The following is a 15,621-nucleotide window of genomic DNA, read 5'->3' as shown; positions in this document are numbered from 1 at the left end:
AAAATGGCCTTTAATACTAGCTCATGTACCATGCAGTGCATTGTTCTGGCATTTATCTGATGGTCTTTGTGAGTGCTGAGCAATAACTTTCTGCAGTGAGTTAATTATAAGCGATAGAGTTGCTCTGCAAGGCAACAAAATACACCTACGTGCCATAAAATCCAGTTAAATATTTTCCACAGTTATACTATTAGTATGTGTTTGATATATGCCATATAGCATTAGAAGAGAAATCCTGGATACATGAAGTTAAATTAAGGCTTAATAAGAACATTTATACTCAGATGTGACATTTTTGCATACCCTTCATCTGACTTCCCAGTTTGCTGTTTTTGACAAAAACAAGATCTCTACAGGACGGTTTTCAATGATCAAAGTCAGCATCTTTGGGGCCTTGTTGTGTTTCAGTCTGGCAGTGCTTTGTCCTTCTAAAGAAGGTTTTCAGTGTGGTGGCAGCTCTTTGGTTTCTTCAAAAGAGGCATGCGGCTTCACCAACCAATCCAAGGACAGCAGTGATGAATGTAAGTAGCTACCACGACACTTAAGTGCATTTTCTTTACAGTGATTATGTCGCTACTGTGTACACTTATGTTTCTCAAGTGTGGTACTAGAACCTAAAATCAACCAATACTTTCAGATCAGTTTTTAAAAATTACTATTTTCAGCACTCACTGGGCACTGGGAGTGCTCCTCTGGACCAGGGCCTGCTTTAGAAACATAAGAAGCCTCAAAGCCTTCTGGTCCATAGAATCGATTAAGGTCCTTAGTGTCCTACATAGTTAACATATTATGTCACTGTATGTAAAGGAGCCAACGGTCTATTTAACATAGCTGTATTTTATGTCCGCTGCTTTATTTATTTATGCCTGACCATTGATAAAGGCAGTGATGCCGAAAGGCATCTGGTCAGTGGTGGCATTAGCATGAATGTACACTTGGATTTCAATGAGGCTATATTTTAAGCCTTGGGTTTTTAATTTTAATAAATATTAATATTCAATTTTACAACACGTTTTACCCTACAGAGGCTTGAGCACATTTTCCTTATTTTGATGCTTTTTTGGGGGGTGGGGGTGCAGGAAGGGATAATTTAGAAAGGGATTCAGATATTGGTAATAAGGAAATCACTACTTTCCCATTTCTTTCTTTAAAGGCCCAGCTAAAAATGTGGCAGGTCTACCTAGCGATGAATAGTTGTGTTGAGTACACCACAGATTTGAGATCTCATCTGTGGCAGAAGCTATAATTTAAAGCTTGGGCTGGGCTCTTGTGTCTTGGAAGATATGTTTTTAAATACAGCATCTCAAAAATATGACAGGGAGTGAGGTGTGCTTAACAACACCCCTTGGGCTTTCTTTTACATTAATGATGGAGATGTGGACCAGCGCAACCTCGTCAGTCCTCAGAAGCTACATGGAATTACTCCTGATTGGTTCTTGGTTAGGAGACTATCAAGAAAATCTAGGGTTGAGACGCAGAAACAAGGCTGGAAAACATCTTCATATTTTTCTTGACAATGTTGCAAGTTTGCCATAAGTCATAAGTTAAGTTCATATTGCTTGACTAATATTCACCCAAATAGTTGGGGAAGGCTGGTTTATTCATGTAGCACAGGTAGTATGTATTACAGGCCCCAAACTTCCAAGGACCACATGCAATGCCTCCCACCCTGATCAGGGTTGTAGCCTCACTTTTCTCCCCCCTTTTCCTCTTTAAAGACACTTGGAGTGACACCCCTTTCTACTGGGGGGGGGGGCTCTGCCCTCAGTCTGTTCTCACCAGAATTATACTCTGCTGGGGCCCTTTCTCTAGTGCTCTAGGCCCTGCAAATCCTTAAACCACTCCTGAGTCAGAGTTGTTAGATTTTGACCAATATCTCCTTTGCTCAATCTACTTCATCACTATCTGTGTAAATCTCATTTAAATCACTTTTGACAGAGGAGGATTTTAATGGTTGCTTGCTTTAGTTCTCTTTCTCCAACCCTATTTTCTGGGCATTAGTAGGCTGTGCTTATGCTCTTGAAGATCACAGGATCAGGTTCATGACATTTTTCTAGATTGTGATGTTTCTAAAATCCTACAAATGTATACTTGAAAGTGCAATTTAGCAATTCAAGACCCCATTGAAGGTACAAATGTCTAGATCCAATCTTTATTTTCTGTGATTAATCTTCATTGCTGCACAAGAGTAAGACAGTCTTGCTGACCTGTATAATATTGCATATTGAAGCATTAGTTTTAAATGATGTCAGCAGTATTTCTGAGAAACATTTTATGAATATTTATTTTTTGCTAGCCTCAACAATTTTTATGCACTTATGAAGATAAATAAAAAGATATGGAATTACTTAGATTTTGGGAGAAATGCACTGTGGCATCCCCTTCCTTCTGTTTCCAGTTATGTTACTTTATCTTGTATAATCTTATTCAGACATGATGGCGTGGCAGGAAACTATTTTCTGGGACCAGAACAGCTTGAACGATTGAATGTTAGTGTTCCATTTGTACCGAACTGTTTATTTTGCCTGTTCATAATGCTTATGACTTACCTTGATAGCCCAAACTTCTCACAATTTGATTCAAAACAGGGCTGAATTATCATGTGCAATGTATTTCCAGGCAAAATTATTCTGATTATGGCATCAGATGGATGACTACTCACTGCAGATTTCTTTTCCATGAACCAATTTTGGAGGGAGAGGGGGGAACGTATCTCTCTCTCTCTCTAAATACACATATTTCTCATGTATCAATCATGTAAGTTTATAGGGTTGTCAGCTCCCACATGGGGTCTGGAGTTCTTCCCGATATATGACAGATTTCCAGACTACAGATAGGCTTGAGAAAATGGCAGCTTGGGAGGGTGGACTCCATAGCACCAACTCTCTGCTGAGATCCCTCCTTTCCTTAGGCTCCACCCTCCTCAGGCTCTGCTCACAAATATTCAGGAATTTTCCAAGCCTGAGTTGGCATGGATTGGGCCCAGAAGACCCTCACTAAGGAAAGGCAGATTCTTTCAGCATTCCCTTTCAGTGCTGTGGGGGCCAACAGAGCCTGCCCCATGGCAGGCTCATCTGGACGGGAAGAGCTAGGCTTTCCAGGCCCAGCTCCTCCCTGTCCTATAGAGGCCTGCAGGGGACAAAAAATGCCATGGACAGCTTTGCGACACTTCTTAGTACCTCAGGGTGGACTAGGGCATTTTTTGTTTATTATGTAGGAAGGTGAGATTGCATGCAATCCCACCTTCCAGCAAAATAAAACACCTCCTGCTGCCCCCTTCCCCATAACAGAACCTTCCTGCTGCCACTGTGTTTCCCACAGGGACACATTTCAGCACTGGAGATGATCCGGAGCTGAAATGTGTCCCCCGTGGGGACACAGTGTGCAGCTCCACAGCAGTGCACTGGCGGCAGCCCGAAGTGGCGTCGCTGGTGCGGAATCAACCTCAGAGAAATAATCTACTAAAATTAATGTGTCAAAATTTATATTTCTGCAATGGTGACTTAATTAAGAGCTGTAAATGATGAAAGTTGCCTTTTAAAAATAGATTCCTATTGTGAAAGATGCGATTTTGAGAACGATTGCTGCTATATATTGGGAAATGGAAGATTACCTTCTGGGTGGATCAGGAGAAATGGGCTGAGCATCAAAGGACCTCCTTTCTTTGACCACAATAGGAACAACTCAGGTAAGAACAACTGATTTCCTTACAAGGAATAAACAAATCTCCTGACTGCTGGTAAATTCAGAGAACATCCATCTCCCCACATGTTCTTGTTATACAGGCTTAATAACTAGGTGGAGTTTAAGAGACACTCTAATTAAATGTGAGTGATTCCTGTAGAAGGAGGGGTTATTATATTTTAGAAAGACAAACAACTAAAACAACGGTAGGATTAGTCGTACAAATATAAAACATTATTTCTCCCACCCAAATCCCAACAAAGGCAAACATTATCATAATGCCATCAGACAAAATAGGTTTCCATGTATAAAAGTGAAGTTTTGTTCCTCTCCGAGGACCTCTTCTTATAAGCCCTTTCATAGCTACAGATATACAAAATAACAGTCTATAATAAAATCTTAGCCTTAATCTCTCAATGGCACAATACAATGGCTTGCATTCCAAATAATGACATCAAAATGCATTTCAAATAGAATTGCTATGGAGCCTGAGCTTCCATTTTCCTTTTCCGAGAGTCAAGTCTGACTTCTTAGAAAACTTAAGTGTTTTCTTCATTAATTGATAAATCTTTAGCTTGTGGCTCTTTCTTGCCCTCCATCAATGACGTACTCTTAAATCTTAAATGTAATTTGCTTTACTCTGTGCACCCTGAAGAAAAACAGAGGCTAATTATGTAGAGGGAAGGGCTCCTTTTCTTCCTTATAATTAACTTATTCAAATAGGGCTGGATTTAGCGTATGGTCTGTGCATAGCTGTCTAAGACAATGTGGGCATAGGAAGGAATTTAGCATCAATACTGAGCAAGAGTAGTGATGACTTGTAGGCATAGATGTCCATTATTCCAGAAAGAGTCGGTAAACATGCTCTGGATTTATGTCAGAGCAGACCTTCAGTCAGACAGGAAATCAGATGAGAAAGGTATGACTCACCCGATCAAGTAAATATATTCCTGGGTTTCAAAGTTCAAGGTTTGAAGTTACAAAATGCACTGCCTTCCAAGAATAAAAAGGCAAGTCTGAGAAGGCTTTACCAATAAAAGGGACACAGACAGCAAAGCAGGGGTGGTTCCAGATCTGGGAGGGGGGTCTGGACAGAAAGTTCCTATGAGCACCCTTCCCATCCACTCACCCTTATGTCTCATTGCCTGGTCTGCTCACAAGCCCTCCCACTGCCAGTGTTCTCTATCGTCTTCACTGTCCAAAAAATGTGAAGCAAGATATGCTGTCTTTTCTAATGTGTGACTCCCAGTTGCCATAGAATCATAGAGTTGGAAGGGATCTCCTGGGTCATCTAGTCCAACCCCGCTGTACTATGCAGGACACTCACAACCCTATCCCCCATATAATTCCATGGGCACAGTAGTAGGTTTGCTAGTTGCCTCATTCATCATTTCTTTCATTGATTGGTTTCTTTTGGCTTTTTTAGAACATGAATTCTAGGATTTTAAGGAAAACAAATCTGGAAATAATCTATCTTCCTCTTTTCATAAATAGCCTTTTTCCTGACATTGTCCTCTGAATGGTTTCCATACCCTTCAGTTCTGAGAAGCAAAGCTTTCTCTGTGGCAAGTTACCAACTCACATGCCAGGTATTTGGATGAATCTTTTTTCCCCCCAAGTAATTTGCTGCCCCTGCAGTTTTCCAGTTGTCTTAGACCATTTCTCATTTTTAGATTTCATTTTATTATTGGATCGGTCAAATAAATGGAACCCTTACAGTAGGACTTCAGACTCTTTCTGATGAGACTGTAAAGACCATCTGGCAGCAGACAGAAGGGATAAAAAACCAATGGCAAAATGCTGTGATTGCATTCAACAGTACTCAGGACCTTGAGGTATGCTGGCTGTTCTGGTGCACTTGATATGGGATAACTGAAATGTCAGTTTATGCTAGAACTTGAACTAGAAGTTAATTTGAGTGAATGAGATGTGGATTTTAATGATAAATCTATGGCAAGTATTATCTTACTACTTGACCTTATCTCATGAGTTAATGGAATAATTAATTTAGCAATTAAGTATGCAAATCAAATTGAAATGAGTTCAATTGTCATGTGCTAGTATACATGGTAGGAGAGGATATTAATTATCCCCTCTTGCAGTAACCAATCACATTGCCCAACAGCATTTTATGTAATGTAGTTATGTTAACCAGTTGTTCTTGTGACTCCCTAAGCCAAATATTCATCAACCATGCTCCATGCATGCTGTGCTATAAAATCTTCAGGGGGAAGGCAAAATATAAATGGTTTGATGCAGAATGTGAACAAGAAACCCCTCAGAGTCTCAGAGTCCTATTTTGGACCACTTCAGTCCACTCTCCTTGGCAGAAGTAGACAAGGTGCTGCCAGCTGTCAGCCAATCACATGCCCTCTTGAGCCATGTCCCTCATAGCTGGTTAAGGCTGATTGGTGAGGAGATCCAATGTCCCCTCTGGGATATATTCAGCCTTCACTGATTTCAAGGACTTTCCTGGAGAGGTTGAAAGAGGCAGTGGCAAGGCCTTTGTTGGAGAGCTGGATTCCTCTGATCCATCCAACTACCACCCAGTTTTGCACTTAGCGTTTCTGGGTAAGGTGATTGAATGGGTGGTATCAGGATAGCTCCAGGGATTCTTGGAAGAAACTTCAGCACTCAATCCTTTCTAATCCAGCTTCTGGCCTGGCCATGGGGTGGAGATGACTCTGGCTGCCCTGACAGCAGCGTTTGACACAGTGGACCACAAACTATTGATCCACAGCCTGGCTGAAATAGGAGTTAGAGACACAGCCTTAAAATAGTTGAAGTCCTTCATCCAAAATCAGGGACAGAGGGTGGCAGTAGGGAAGGGTAGGTCCCAGTATAGGGCCCCAAATTCTGGGGTCCCACAGGGAGCCATCCTTTACCAAATATAATATCTATATACAGCCCCTCACCCAGCTGAGATGGAGTTTTGGGCTGGGTTGTCACCAGTACATGAATGACACCCAGCTTTTTCTGTCAATGGACAACTATCCATCAATGCTCCCAGACAACCTGGCATAGGGTGTGGAGCATGAGGTCTAGTTGGACTGAAATGTTGAAAGGCTTCAGCCAAAGAAGTTTTTGTCTGGCATGAGCATTCCCTTAATGGAAACCATTTATTTTGGAGAAGGTTAGCCCTGGACCATCTGCCTTTGAAATGGAGCCAATTTCTTCTTCTCAGAGGGAGGCCCTGAGAACTTTCCTTCTCATTCAAGGCCTGCTTTTGAGGGACTGTGGCTGGACCATCTTCAACAAGGCAACATCACCTCTGGGACTCTGAGTATCAGGCCTTTGGTTTGGAAATGAAAAGGAGTTTGGGGATGGAAAGTACCATGCCTGCTGTGTAAAACTGCATTTTCCCTATTGCAGTTTGTTTACTTAAGCCAAGGTGTGTGAGTGGGAGAGGGGCTTTAAGAAAGAAGGCCCTAAGCCTTGAACTTGCCTTCCGGGTGACAAATGGACCAATGTGGCATCAGTTGCTATACTGGAAAGAGACTGTGCTTTATAAACAAGCAATTTTAAAAGCCCAAAGCATCCCAAGCAAATACAAGGTATAAACAATACTCAGCATGCAAGAATATTACTATCAATGTTTTTAAAATTATTATTGTGCTTTGTGCAAGAATATTACAACCAATATAGTTACTATTATTGAAATGCCATTTAGCATTGTGCTCAATAGGTTTCTTACCCTTGTTTCTGCATAACAGGTATATTATGCATTAGTTGGAAGAGCCTATCAAAGCCATATTCTTGGTATCAGAATGTTATTACAGGAAATTTGTGCTCGTATTTCCCCGTCTAATTCTTTGTGTCCAAAGAAATCACATTAAATGAAAAATGCAAATAAAGAAGATAACATATCTCTCACCCCACAATTTCAATGCTTACTTAATAAAAGTACATGTTTGGGCATCAGAAGGGAAAGAAATATTAGTTTCCTTCACAGACATAAATACATAGTGTTCTACTCAGACACAAGTGTATCCCAAATGGGTTAGTTAAATTTTATTTAAGATTTCACTGGTATTGAGTCATCAGTAATTGCCCAAACCTTCTTTAAAGTAGATTTTTCAGAAAATGTGGAAACTCAAAAGTGATCGTTTTTCTTGTTCTGAGGTGGGGTGTTTCTAACAAGTAGCTTTTTCTGGTTACTAATATGGATAGAATTTCTTCAGGGTAGTGTTTTTAATAATGGTGCTAGAAGGATGCAGGATTCATCTGGGATGGTAAAGCTAGAGCAGGGGTAGTCAAACTGCGGCCCTCCAAATGTCCATGGACTACAATTCCCAGGAGCCCCCTGCCAGCGAATGCTGGCAGGGGGCTCCTGGGAATTGTAGTCCATGGACATCTGGAGGGCCGCAGTTTGACTACCCCTGAGCTAGAGCATAAACCCCTCTGAAGAGAGTTGGCTAAATTGTAGCTCTCCAGATATCCATGGACTGCTGACAGGGGTTCATGGTAATTGTAGTCCATTTACATCTGGAGTTTGGCCAGCCTTGTCCTATGATGAAACTCCTCAAACATATAATATTAGATGAAAGTCCAACATTGCAACAACTAGGAACAATAATGTCTTCCAAATATTCTGCTGAATATTCTACAGGTTGTCATTCAAGGACAAATATTTGAATCTTGGACTACAGGTGAAACCATTGCTATTGATGACCTATCAGTCACTGGAGAGTGTTTTCAGACAAAGGGTAAGAATTAATTGTTTTAGAAATGCTGAATTATTCTTTCACAGTTAATTAGAAATGGAACACAATGGGGGGAATGGCTTTGAGACAATACATTACAGGGGTGGGGAGGTTTTAGTACCTCTTTTAAATGCACTCGCTCATAGCTGGTAACAAGCTCTTCGAGTGCAACAGATGCTTTTCAGAGTATGTGCTTGAATATTATGTATTCAACCTGGCAACCAAGTGTGATGTGCAAGACAAGCTGGTTATGTTTATGACACCCCTTGCAAACAAATCTACCACTGCTGAGTTTCTGTGCAAAGGGAACCTCAGAAATAGCAGACATCCTGGCCACAGTAAAGCCATACAAAGTACCCCTGGCGTTATGTACACTGATGGGAGTGTAATCAAGCCTGCTGGCCCACCTCAGGAAGTCTGTCCACACAGATGAAGGGCTAAAGGAAACTGTAGATATAGACTCACGTATACAATTAGGAACCTTATCTGGTCTCGTGTACAAATCGTATGTGTCTACTTGTAAATTAGTAGGATTCCTGGCTGGTGGTCATAGACGTCTGGGTGGGATTAGTGGGTGTGTTTCCATTTGCATACAGCTTATACATCTTGAATTATTGAAAAAGACTCAATTTATAGGGTCTGAATAGCTCTGAGTTTACATGTGCGCATCCAGCTAAGCCCATAGCTGGCTGTTTCTGCTCAGAATGCCATTTGTCCTGGTTTTCCTGGAATGGATTCATCTGCAGCAACTCAGGATTTCCTGGAATCCTCCTTGCAGACCACTAAACACCACAACAATGAGCTTGAACATCCCATCATATAAGATAAGCTTTGGTTGCAGGCTTTTTCAGCACGAAAAAATACCCAAACTATCTTTCAGTCTTTTGGGCTTATTGGAAGTGACTTGAGTGGCCAGATAAGAAGTAAAATCCCCAAAATTACTAGCAAAAGTTGCTCTGTACAGTCAAGGGCTAGGAGTCACATAATTCAAAAATGTAGTAAGTTTAGCTTCTGCACACAACTTTGTGAACAAAACAAAACAGTCTTCTGAGACAGAAGTAAAAATAACCTCTGCAGTATATTATGCAGTAGTTTCAAGAATGCTAAGCAGGGTGGTTGCATTATAGAGCCAACTTGCACATCTTTAATATTCTAGGAATTTGAGCATAGGATGATATTTATTTCACAGAGCAGCTTTACAGAAATACAGGAACTATACCTATGAAGCATGTAAGCAGCTCTTTATTTGTGCTATGTTGTTTTATGGATTTCTAGAAGTAACAGAAAAATATAAGAGCCCTTTATTTCAGATCGTATCCAAAGAGTGCTCGTTAATGGTTCATCATCCTCTTGGAGAGGAGTGACAAGTAGAGTGTCTCAGGGCCCTGTGTTTTTAAACATATTCATAAAGGATTTGGTTGAAAGAATACAGGGGGTGCTTATTAAATTTGCAGATAATACTAAACTGGGAGGGATAGCAAACACAGCAGAAGACAAAATCAGGATACAGGATGATCTTGACAGGCTGGAAAACTGGGCTACAATGAATAAAATGAATTTCAATAGTGATAAATGTAAAGTTCTACATTCAGGTAGAAAAAATCAAATGCATCAACATAGGATGGCGGAGACCTGTCTTGGTAGTTGCATGTGCAAAAAGGATCTAGGGGTTATAGTAAACCATACACTGAACATGAGTCAACAATGTGACTCAGTGGCTCAAAAAGCAAATGGGACTTTGGGCTGTATCAAAAGAAGTATAGTGTCCAGGGTGAGCAAGATAATAGTACTGCTTTTCTCTGTTTTGGTTAGACCTCACTTAGAATATTGTGTTCAGTTTTGGGCACCACAATTGAAGAAAGATGTAGAGAAACTGGAGCACATCCAGGGGAGGGCAGTGAAAATGATGAGAGGTTTGAGGAAAGGTTGAGAGGGCTTGGTCTGTTTAACCTGGAGAGATGATGACTAAGAGGTGATATGATATCCATCTTCAATTACCTGAACGGCTGACACATAGAAGATGGAGCAGAGTTGTTTTCTCTTGCCCCAGAGGGTAGGACCAGAACCAATGGGTTGAAATTAATTCAGTAGAATTTTTAGCTAAACATCTGGAAGAAGTTCCTGGAACAGGCTTCCTTGGAGGTTTTTAAGCAGATGCTAGATAGCCATCACTTAGAAATACTGATTCTGTGAAATTAGGCAGATTGTAAGTGGCTGGGTAGAAGGGTTCAGCTCTTGTGGCCCTTTCTTGCATGGCCAGGGAAATGCCAATCACCATTTTGGGGTTGGAGGTGAATTTCCTCCAGGCCAAACTGGCCAGGGATTCTGTTTTTTTTTTTTTTTTTTAGGGGGGCATCATCTAGGCATGGAACTGGGTTCACTATGAGTGCGCAGGTAGTTGTGAATTTCCTGCATTCTGCAGGGGGTTGGACTAGATAACCCTGGAGGTCCCTTCCAAATCTATGATTCTATTATTCTAATGGATTGTGGTGAATCCTTTGCTTAGAGTCAGGGTTAATTTCCATCTCTTGCGAAAGGAGTTCTTACATACAGATGCAGAATGGAGAAAGACTCTTCTTATCTGAGCATTCTACCACTATATTATTGGAAAGGGAAATCCAAATTTCTAAGGCCCTGCCTTCCCCACTTATCAGAGTATCCCAAAGGATTCACACAAACTGTATGGCTGTCCCGTTGCTCCAGATACATCACTATAAGTGACTGGATCCATTCTCCTCAAGAACAGGGCTCATTTGGTTTCAGTTTTGAGAACTGCAGTTTCTGAAACGCACTTGACATTTGTAACCTAATACAGGTGCTTTGGCACACAATATATTGCATCTGTTATGAAAGGCACATTTGGGTGTTGAAGTTTTATCTCTTTAAAATGCTGGTGAAGCGGTCTGATTTTTGTCTCTCTAAAAATTCATGGTTCTGCTGCCGATACAGCACTCATATATTTTGTACTTGGGTATCTCTGAGTACAAAATGTCAAGTGTGAAACAGCTCTTGACAACTGAGCTTCAGACTGTTTGCTGCTGAGATGAATAGCTGCAATTGCTAGGGTGAGTGGAAGCATTAGAGTGCTGAATTAGAGCCCTGAATCTTTTATAGATGTACAGAAGAAGGCACTTGGGCAGTGTGCAGGTATATAATTTCACAGCATTGCCGGGCTGAGCTTCATCTCTAGTCACACGTCCTATTAATAATGTTCTTTTGGAAAAGTTATTGGCTTATATTGAGCTGAATGTTTTCATGATTCCCACTTGTGGAGTGCAACTTTCTCACTTCACATTTTGGTATGCTGTGTGGTGTGTGTGTGTGTGTGAGAGAGAGACAGAGAGAGAGACAGAGAGTGACAAATATTTGGCTCAACCCAAGCCATTATCTAGTTGCAAACTCAAGATTTTTGCAGGAGAAGAGACTGATTATAGAAAGAAAGTGTATGAAAAGTAAGAAAGTGCTGAAACAGATGTTTTAAATTCCCACAGAATGAAACCTAATTTGAGTTTTACAGAAAAGCTCTATTTCAAGACAGATCAATAATCTCTCCTTCCCTGTCTTGCTGCTCCAGGCAATCTTGAAAATGTAACCATAAAGTTCCTGATATTTTTTCAAAAGCAGGTATCTGAATGAATCCCATCACTGCAGTATAGAAAGGGATTCAGAAAGTGCGAAAGGGCATACCCTCCCCTGCCTTCCCATGAACTCCTCTCACATATAGAGACCCTCTGCTTTATATCAGAAAGGCTCATGGAGCCAATGGAATGTGTTGTCTTGTAGAACTGCTTTCAGGAACCTCTCCCAAAGAAGAGATGTGAGATGGCTCCAAGACACCGCAGAATCCTCTTGTATAGGCTCTTATTCCTGGTGGGTATGCAGAAGCTACTTATCTCTGCTTGGTGTTTGGACTTCCTTCAGGAATAAGCCTTGGCAGATGTCTAATTATACCAATCTTTCCTACTGCCCTTGTCTCAGGATAAAGGTCAAGGGAACAAGGGAGAGAGCTTCACCAAACTAGTCAGATAAATACAGGAAAGATTATTCCCCTCCATTGTTGTCAGTGCTCAAGAACTTCCTTGAGCTATACCTCAGCTGCTAAATGGTCTCCCTCATCGAGCATGCACATTTTGTCATCAAGGCTGAAATTATGGAAATTCTTTCAAACATTGATCTTCATAAACCAGCTGCAGCTTTCTTCCAAAGTCATGTCCATCTTGCAGCTTTGCAGAAGGAACCAATTAAGCACGGTTCTTATTAATTTTTCTATCAGACTGATCTCTCCCCATTTGGAATCTTCTCTATAGGTTGTAGATTGATATGCTTTGCATGCATAGCAAGTTCATCTTTTCCATGTGTACTTAAAGTTGGCATATTGACACACTGATTTTTTCAAGACAGTTAAATTAGACTTGGTCATAATGCCTTAGAGAAGAGGGGACTTAATATTACCCCGTGACCTGGCAGTGCTTAATTGTAGAGCCCAGAAGGGTAAAAGGTTTGCAGCTGCTCTAATTGGTTTACAAGTATTGTCCAAATATAATTGCTATAGATCCATCATAATCACTCCATTTGTAATGCTGATTTATTTCCAAAAGATTTTTCATTCCAAAGGATTTACATATAAATCCAAGTTCTGGGCATTAAAAAAAAATTATTATGATTCATCCTGGCTTAACCAGTTGCCCAAATTAATTTATAGTCACAATAAGCTTTGTCAAGGAGTCTGTAAACTTGGCAGGAGAAAGGTGAAGGGCAATTTTGTTTGTTTTCGGACAAATATTTGCATTTAAAGGGCAAACTGCACAGGACATGAAAATGCATCTAATGAAGGCTTAAAAAAAAAAATATCCAGTCACAGAAGGATATTGTTCTGAGGAAAAGAATAGTACTTACCCTTTCTCTCTTGGCTATTTTCCCACTCAAAAAGTGCCGTCTTATGCTGTATTTCCTCCACGGAGTCGCATGTGTGTCATGTGGCTCAGTGTTTCATGGCTATGAAAGACCATGATGTGAAAGGCCAGATCTTTGCCAGTAAGAAGCTCTGCATACTGTTCCACAGCCCTAATTCACCTCTACCTTTCTCCTGATCCTGCTGCCTTCAGCTTGAAGAGCAAGAACTGCTATTTCACTTTGCCTTATGAAAGACCTGGCCATCCTGGGGACAGCCTCTCTACTGGCTATGCCTTTTCATATCTTCTATGAGAACTGAGCAATTTATGTGGGAAGCTGCCATGGCTCTCACGTGTCAGCTAGGACTCATCCTCTCTTTCTGTACCCCTGACTCAAGGCTGCCTCTCAGCTGATTGTCAGACAGAGGCAGCAATTCCCAGGAAACCTTGAGGGCCAGAGACTCAGTAGAATGATGTCCCGAGAGGTTATAACATAATTTCGAGCCACAATTGGAAGCAATATAATTGTGTCATCTGCAGTTCTCACACCACAGAGTTTTGAATGAATGCCAGAGCAGCCAGTAACATAGGGATGTGATTCCTGGTTACATGTCTGGAAACAATGTTATAACTTTGGGGGATGCCATTCTAGCCCCACATTCTTCCCATACCATTTGCTGGGGACAGGCTAGGTAACAGGAGGTGGGACAGGTAGAATGCTGTCCCCACATGGTAAATGACCGCCCTAGGTGACAGGCTGTTAGAAGGCCATTCACTGCTAACCAAGGTAAAGGCATGGGACGATCCAGCAGCCATTTAACTATGGCAGCTCAGGTGCACTCCCTCTTTATGCCTCGTGGCTCTTCCCATTGTCCCACTCTCCCTCCCTGTTTTTGGTCCTTTGATGGAGTTGATGTTTATTTCTGATTGGGGTTATGATACCAGTTGTGTTATTCACACACAAGTCTGGTGGGAAGGGGCTGCTTCACTGTGCGGGTGAAGGTGGGTGACCTAACAGAGGCTGATGCCTGTTGGTCCCCCACCAATACCACCCTCCTGTAGGCCCAGCAGGCCTGGTGGTTTAGGGGACCTTGACCTAGGGAGTTGCTTGGTTCCCAAAAGGCAGCCTGCTGGTGTGGCTGGTCAGCTGGCCAATCTGAAGCCAGATTTGATATAATTTTCAAATTAATGAGTAGTCCCTCCACCCCCTCATCCAGATCATTGATAAAAAATGTTGCAAAGTACCAGAGCCAGTACCGGGATCTGTGGCACCTCACTGCTCACTTCCCTCCAATCCAATGAAACGCCATTGACAACTACTCTTTGGGTGTGGCTCTCGAACCAGTTCCCTATCCACCTAACCATCCCAACATCCAGTCTCCAGCCCTCCAGTTTAGCCCTCAGAACATGGAACATGTTTCCCCTGAGATCTTTCTTCCCCCTGTTCAGACTGATGGTGTTGTGCTCTGCATGTTATTTTCCTCCCCAAACTCCTTGTTTTATGCATTATTGTGCATAAGCACAAGCAAATCACCTGTCAAAAATATCATCTTTTTATACTTACGTTTTGTTCCTTCACGCTGTAAAGGAGGAAGAAAGGAATAATCCCTTCAGCCTTTCTTGTGCCTTTACAACCAGTATTCTTGGGTAGCCTAACATGCATGCACAGCCTTGATCTCCAGACATTTCAGCAGATCTGATGGAAAGCAGGGGACTATCTTAAAATTTTCATGAGCACCTCAGTGGTCCTGCTAGGATGCAGGAAATCCGTTCTGACCTTCTCCTTTCTCCCACTTTGCAGCCTTGAGAATCCACATGCAGCATACTGCCTTGGGAAAACAGAAGAGTAATACTAGAACAAATCTATAGGCTGATGTTCTTCCAAGATATGTTAGAAAAGGAGAGTAAGATGTCTATCCTATGGGAGACAGATACTCCAAAGCAGGGTCCTTTGATTCAGTGTTTGTAAAATGAGGCTTCTTCTCCGCAATATGTAGTTCATCTGTGATGAAATGGGAGCCATAGGCTTCAGAAGTGGAGCCACTGAAACATCCTAGAGGAACTCGGCTTTCGTCCTCTGAAACACTCTCTCCTGATGACCCCTTTCATACGCCCACAGACTGATTAAACGTGCACTTGTGCTTTTTCTTTTGGATGACTTTTAAAAAATGAAAACCAATCTGGTCTCAGGAGGCTGGCAGGTTGAGTGGAGAAATGGTTTGGGAAAGGGGCTGCTGGTGCTTTCTGCCTTGGACTGTTTTTATGTTCTAATTATTTCCCCTTCTGCTTTCCTGCCCACTGGGGAAAAGCAAGCCTCCTGGAGGTTTTGCATAAAATAAAGG

The 15,621-nt window shown here is 41.6% G+C and overlaps 1 protein-coding gene across 1 annotated transcript in view; it reads left to right on the top strand.

The window, feature by feature from the left end:
- Positions 1-233: 233 nt before the first annotated feature.
- Positions 234-15,621, top strand: part of MALRD1 (MAM and LDL receptor class A domain containing 1) — a 245,776-nt gene continuing 230,388 nt past the window's right edge. Inside the window, exons 1-5 of the mRNA XM_077304219.1 lie at positions 234-521; positions 3,548-3,688; positions 5,179-5,273; positions 5,358-5,519; positions 8,294-8,390. Of these exons, the coding sequence (XP_077160334.1) occupies positions 368-521; positions 3,548-3,688; positions 5,179-5,273; positions 5,358-5,519; positions 8,294-8,390 (649 nt within the window). The 5' untranslated portion in view covers positions 234-367. The remainder of the gene's footprint in view (positions 522-3,547; positions 3,689-5,178; positions 5,274-5,357; positions 5,520-8,293; positions 8,391-15,621) is intronic.

The sequence above is a fragment of the Paroedura picta genome, chromosome 11 (assembly GCF_049243985.1).
Source record: "Paroedura picta isolate Pp20150507F chromosome 11, Ppicta_v3.0, whole genome shotgun sequence".
Classification (NCBI taxonomy): domain Eukaryota; kingdom Metazoa; phylum Chordata; class Lepidosauria; order Squamata; family Gekkonidae; genus Paroedura; species Paroedura picta.
The sequence above is the reverse complement of the archived record's forward strand: the minus strand, read 5'-3'. Positions and strand labels throughout refer to the sequence as shown.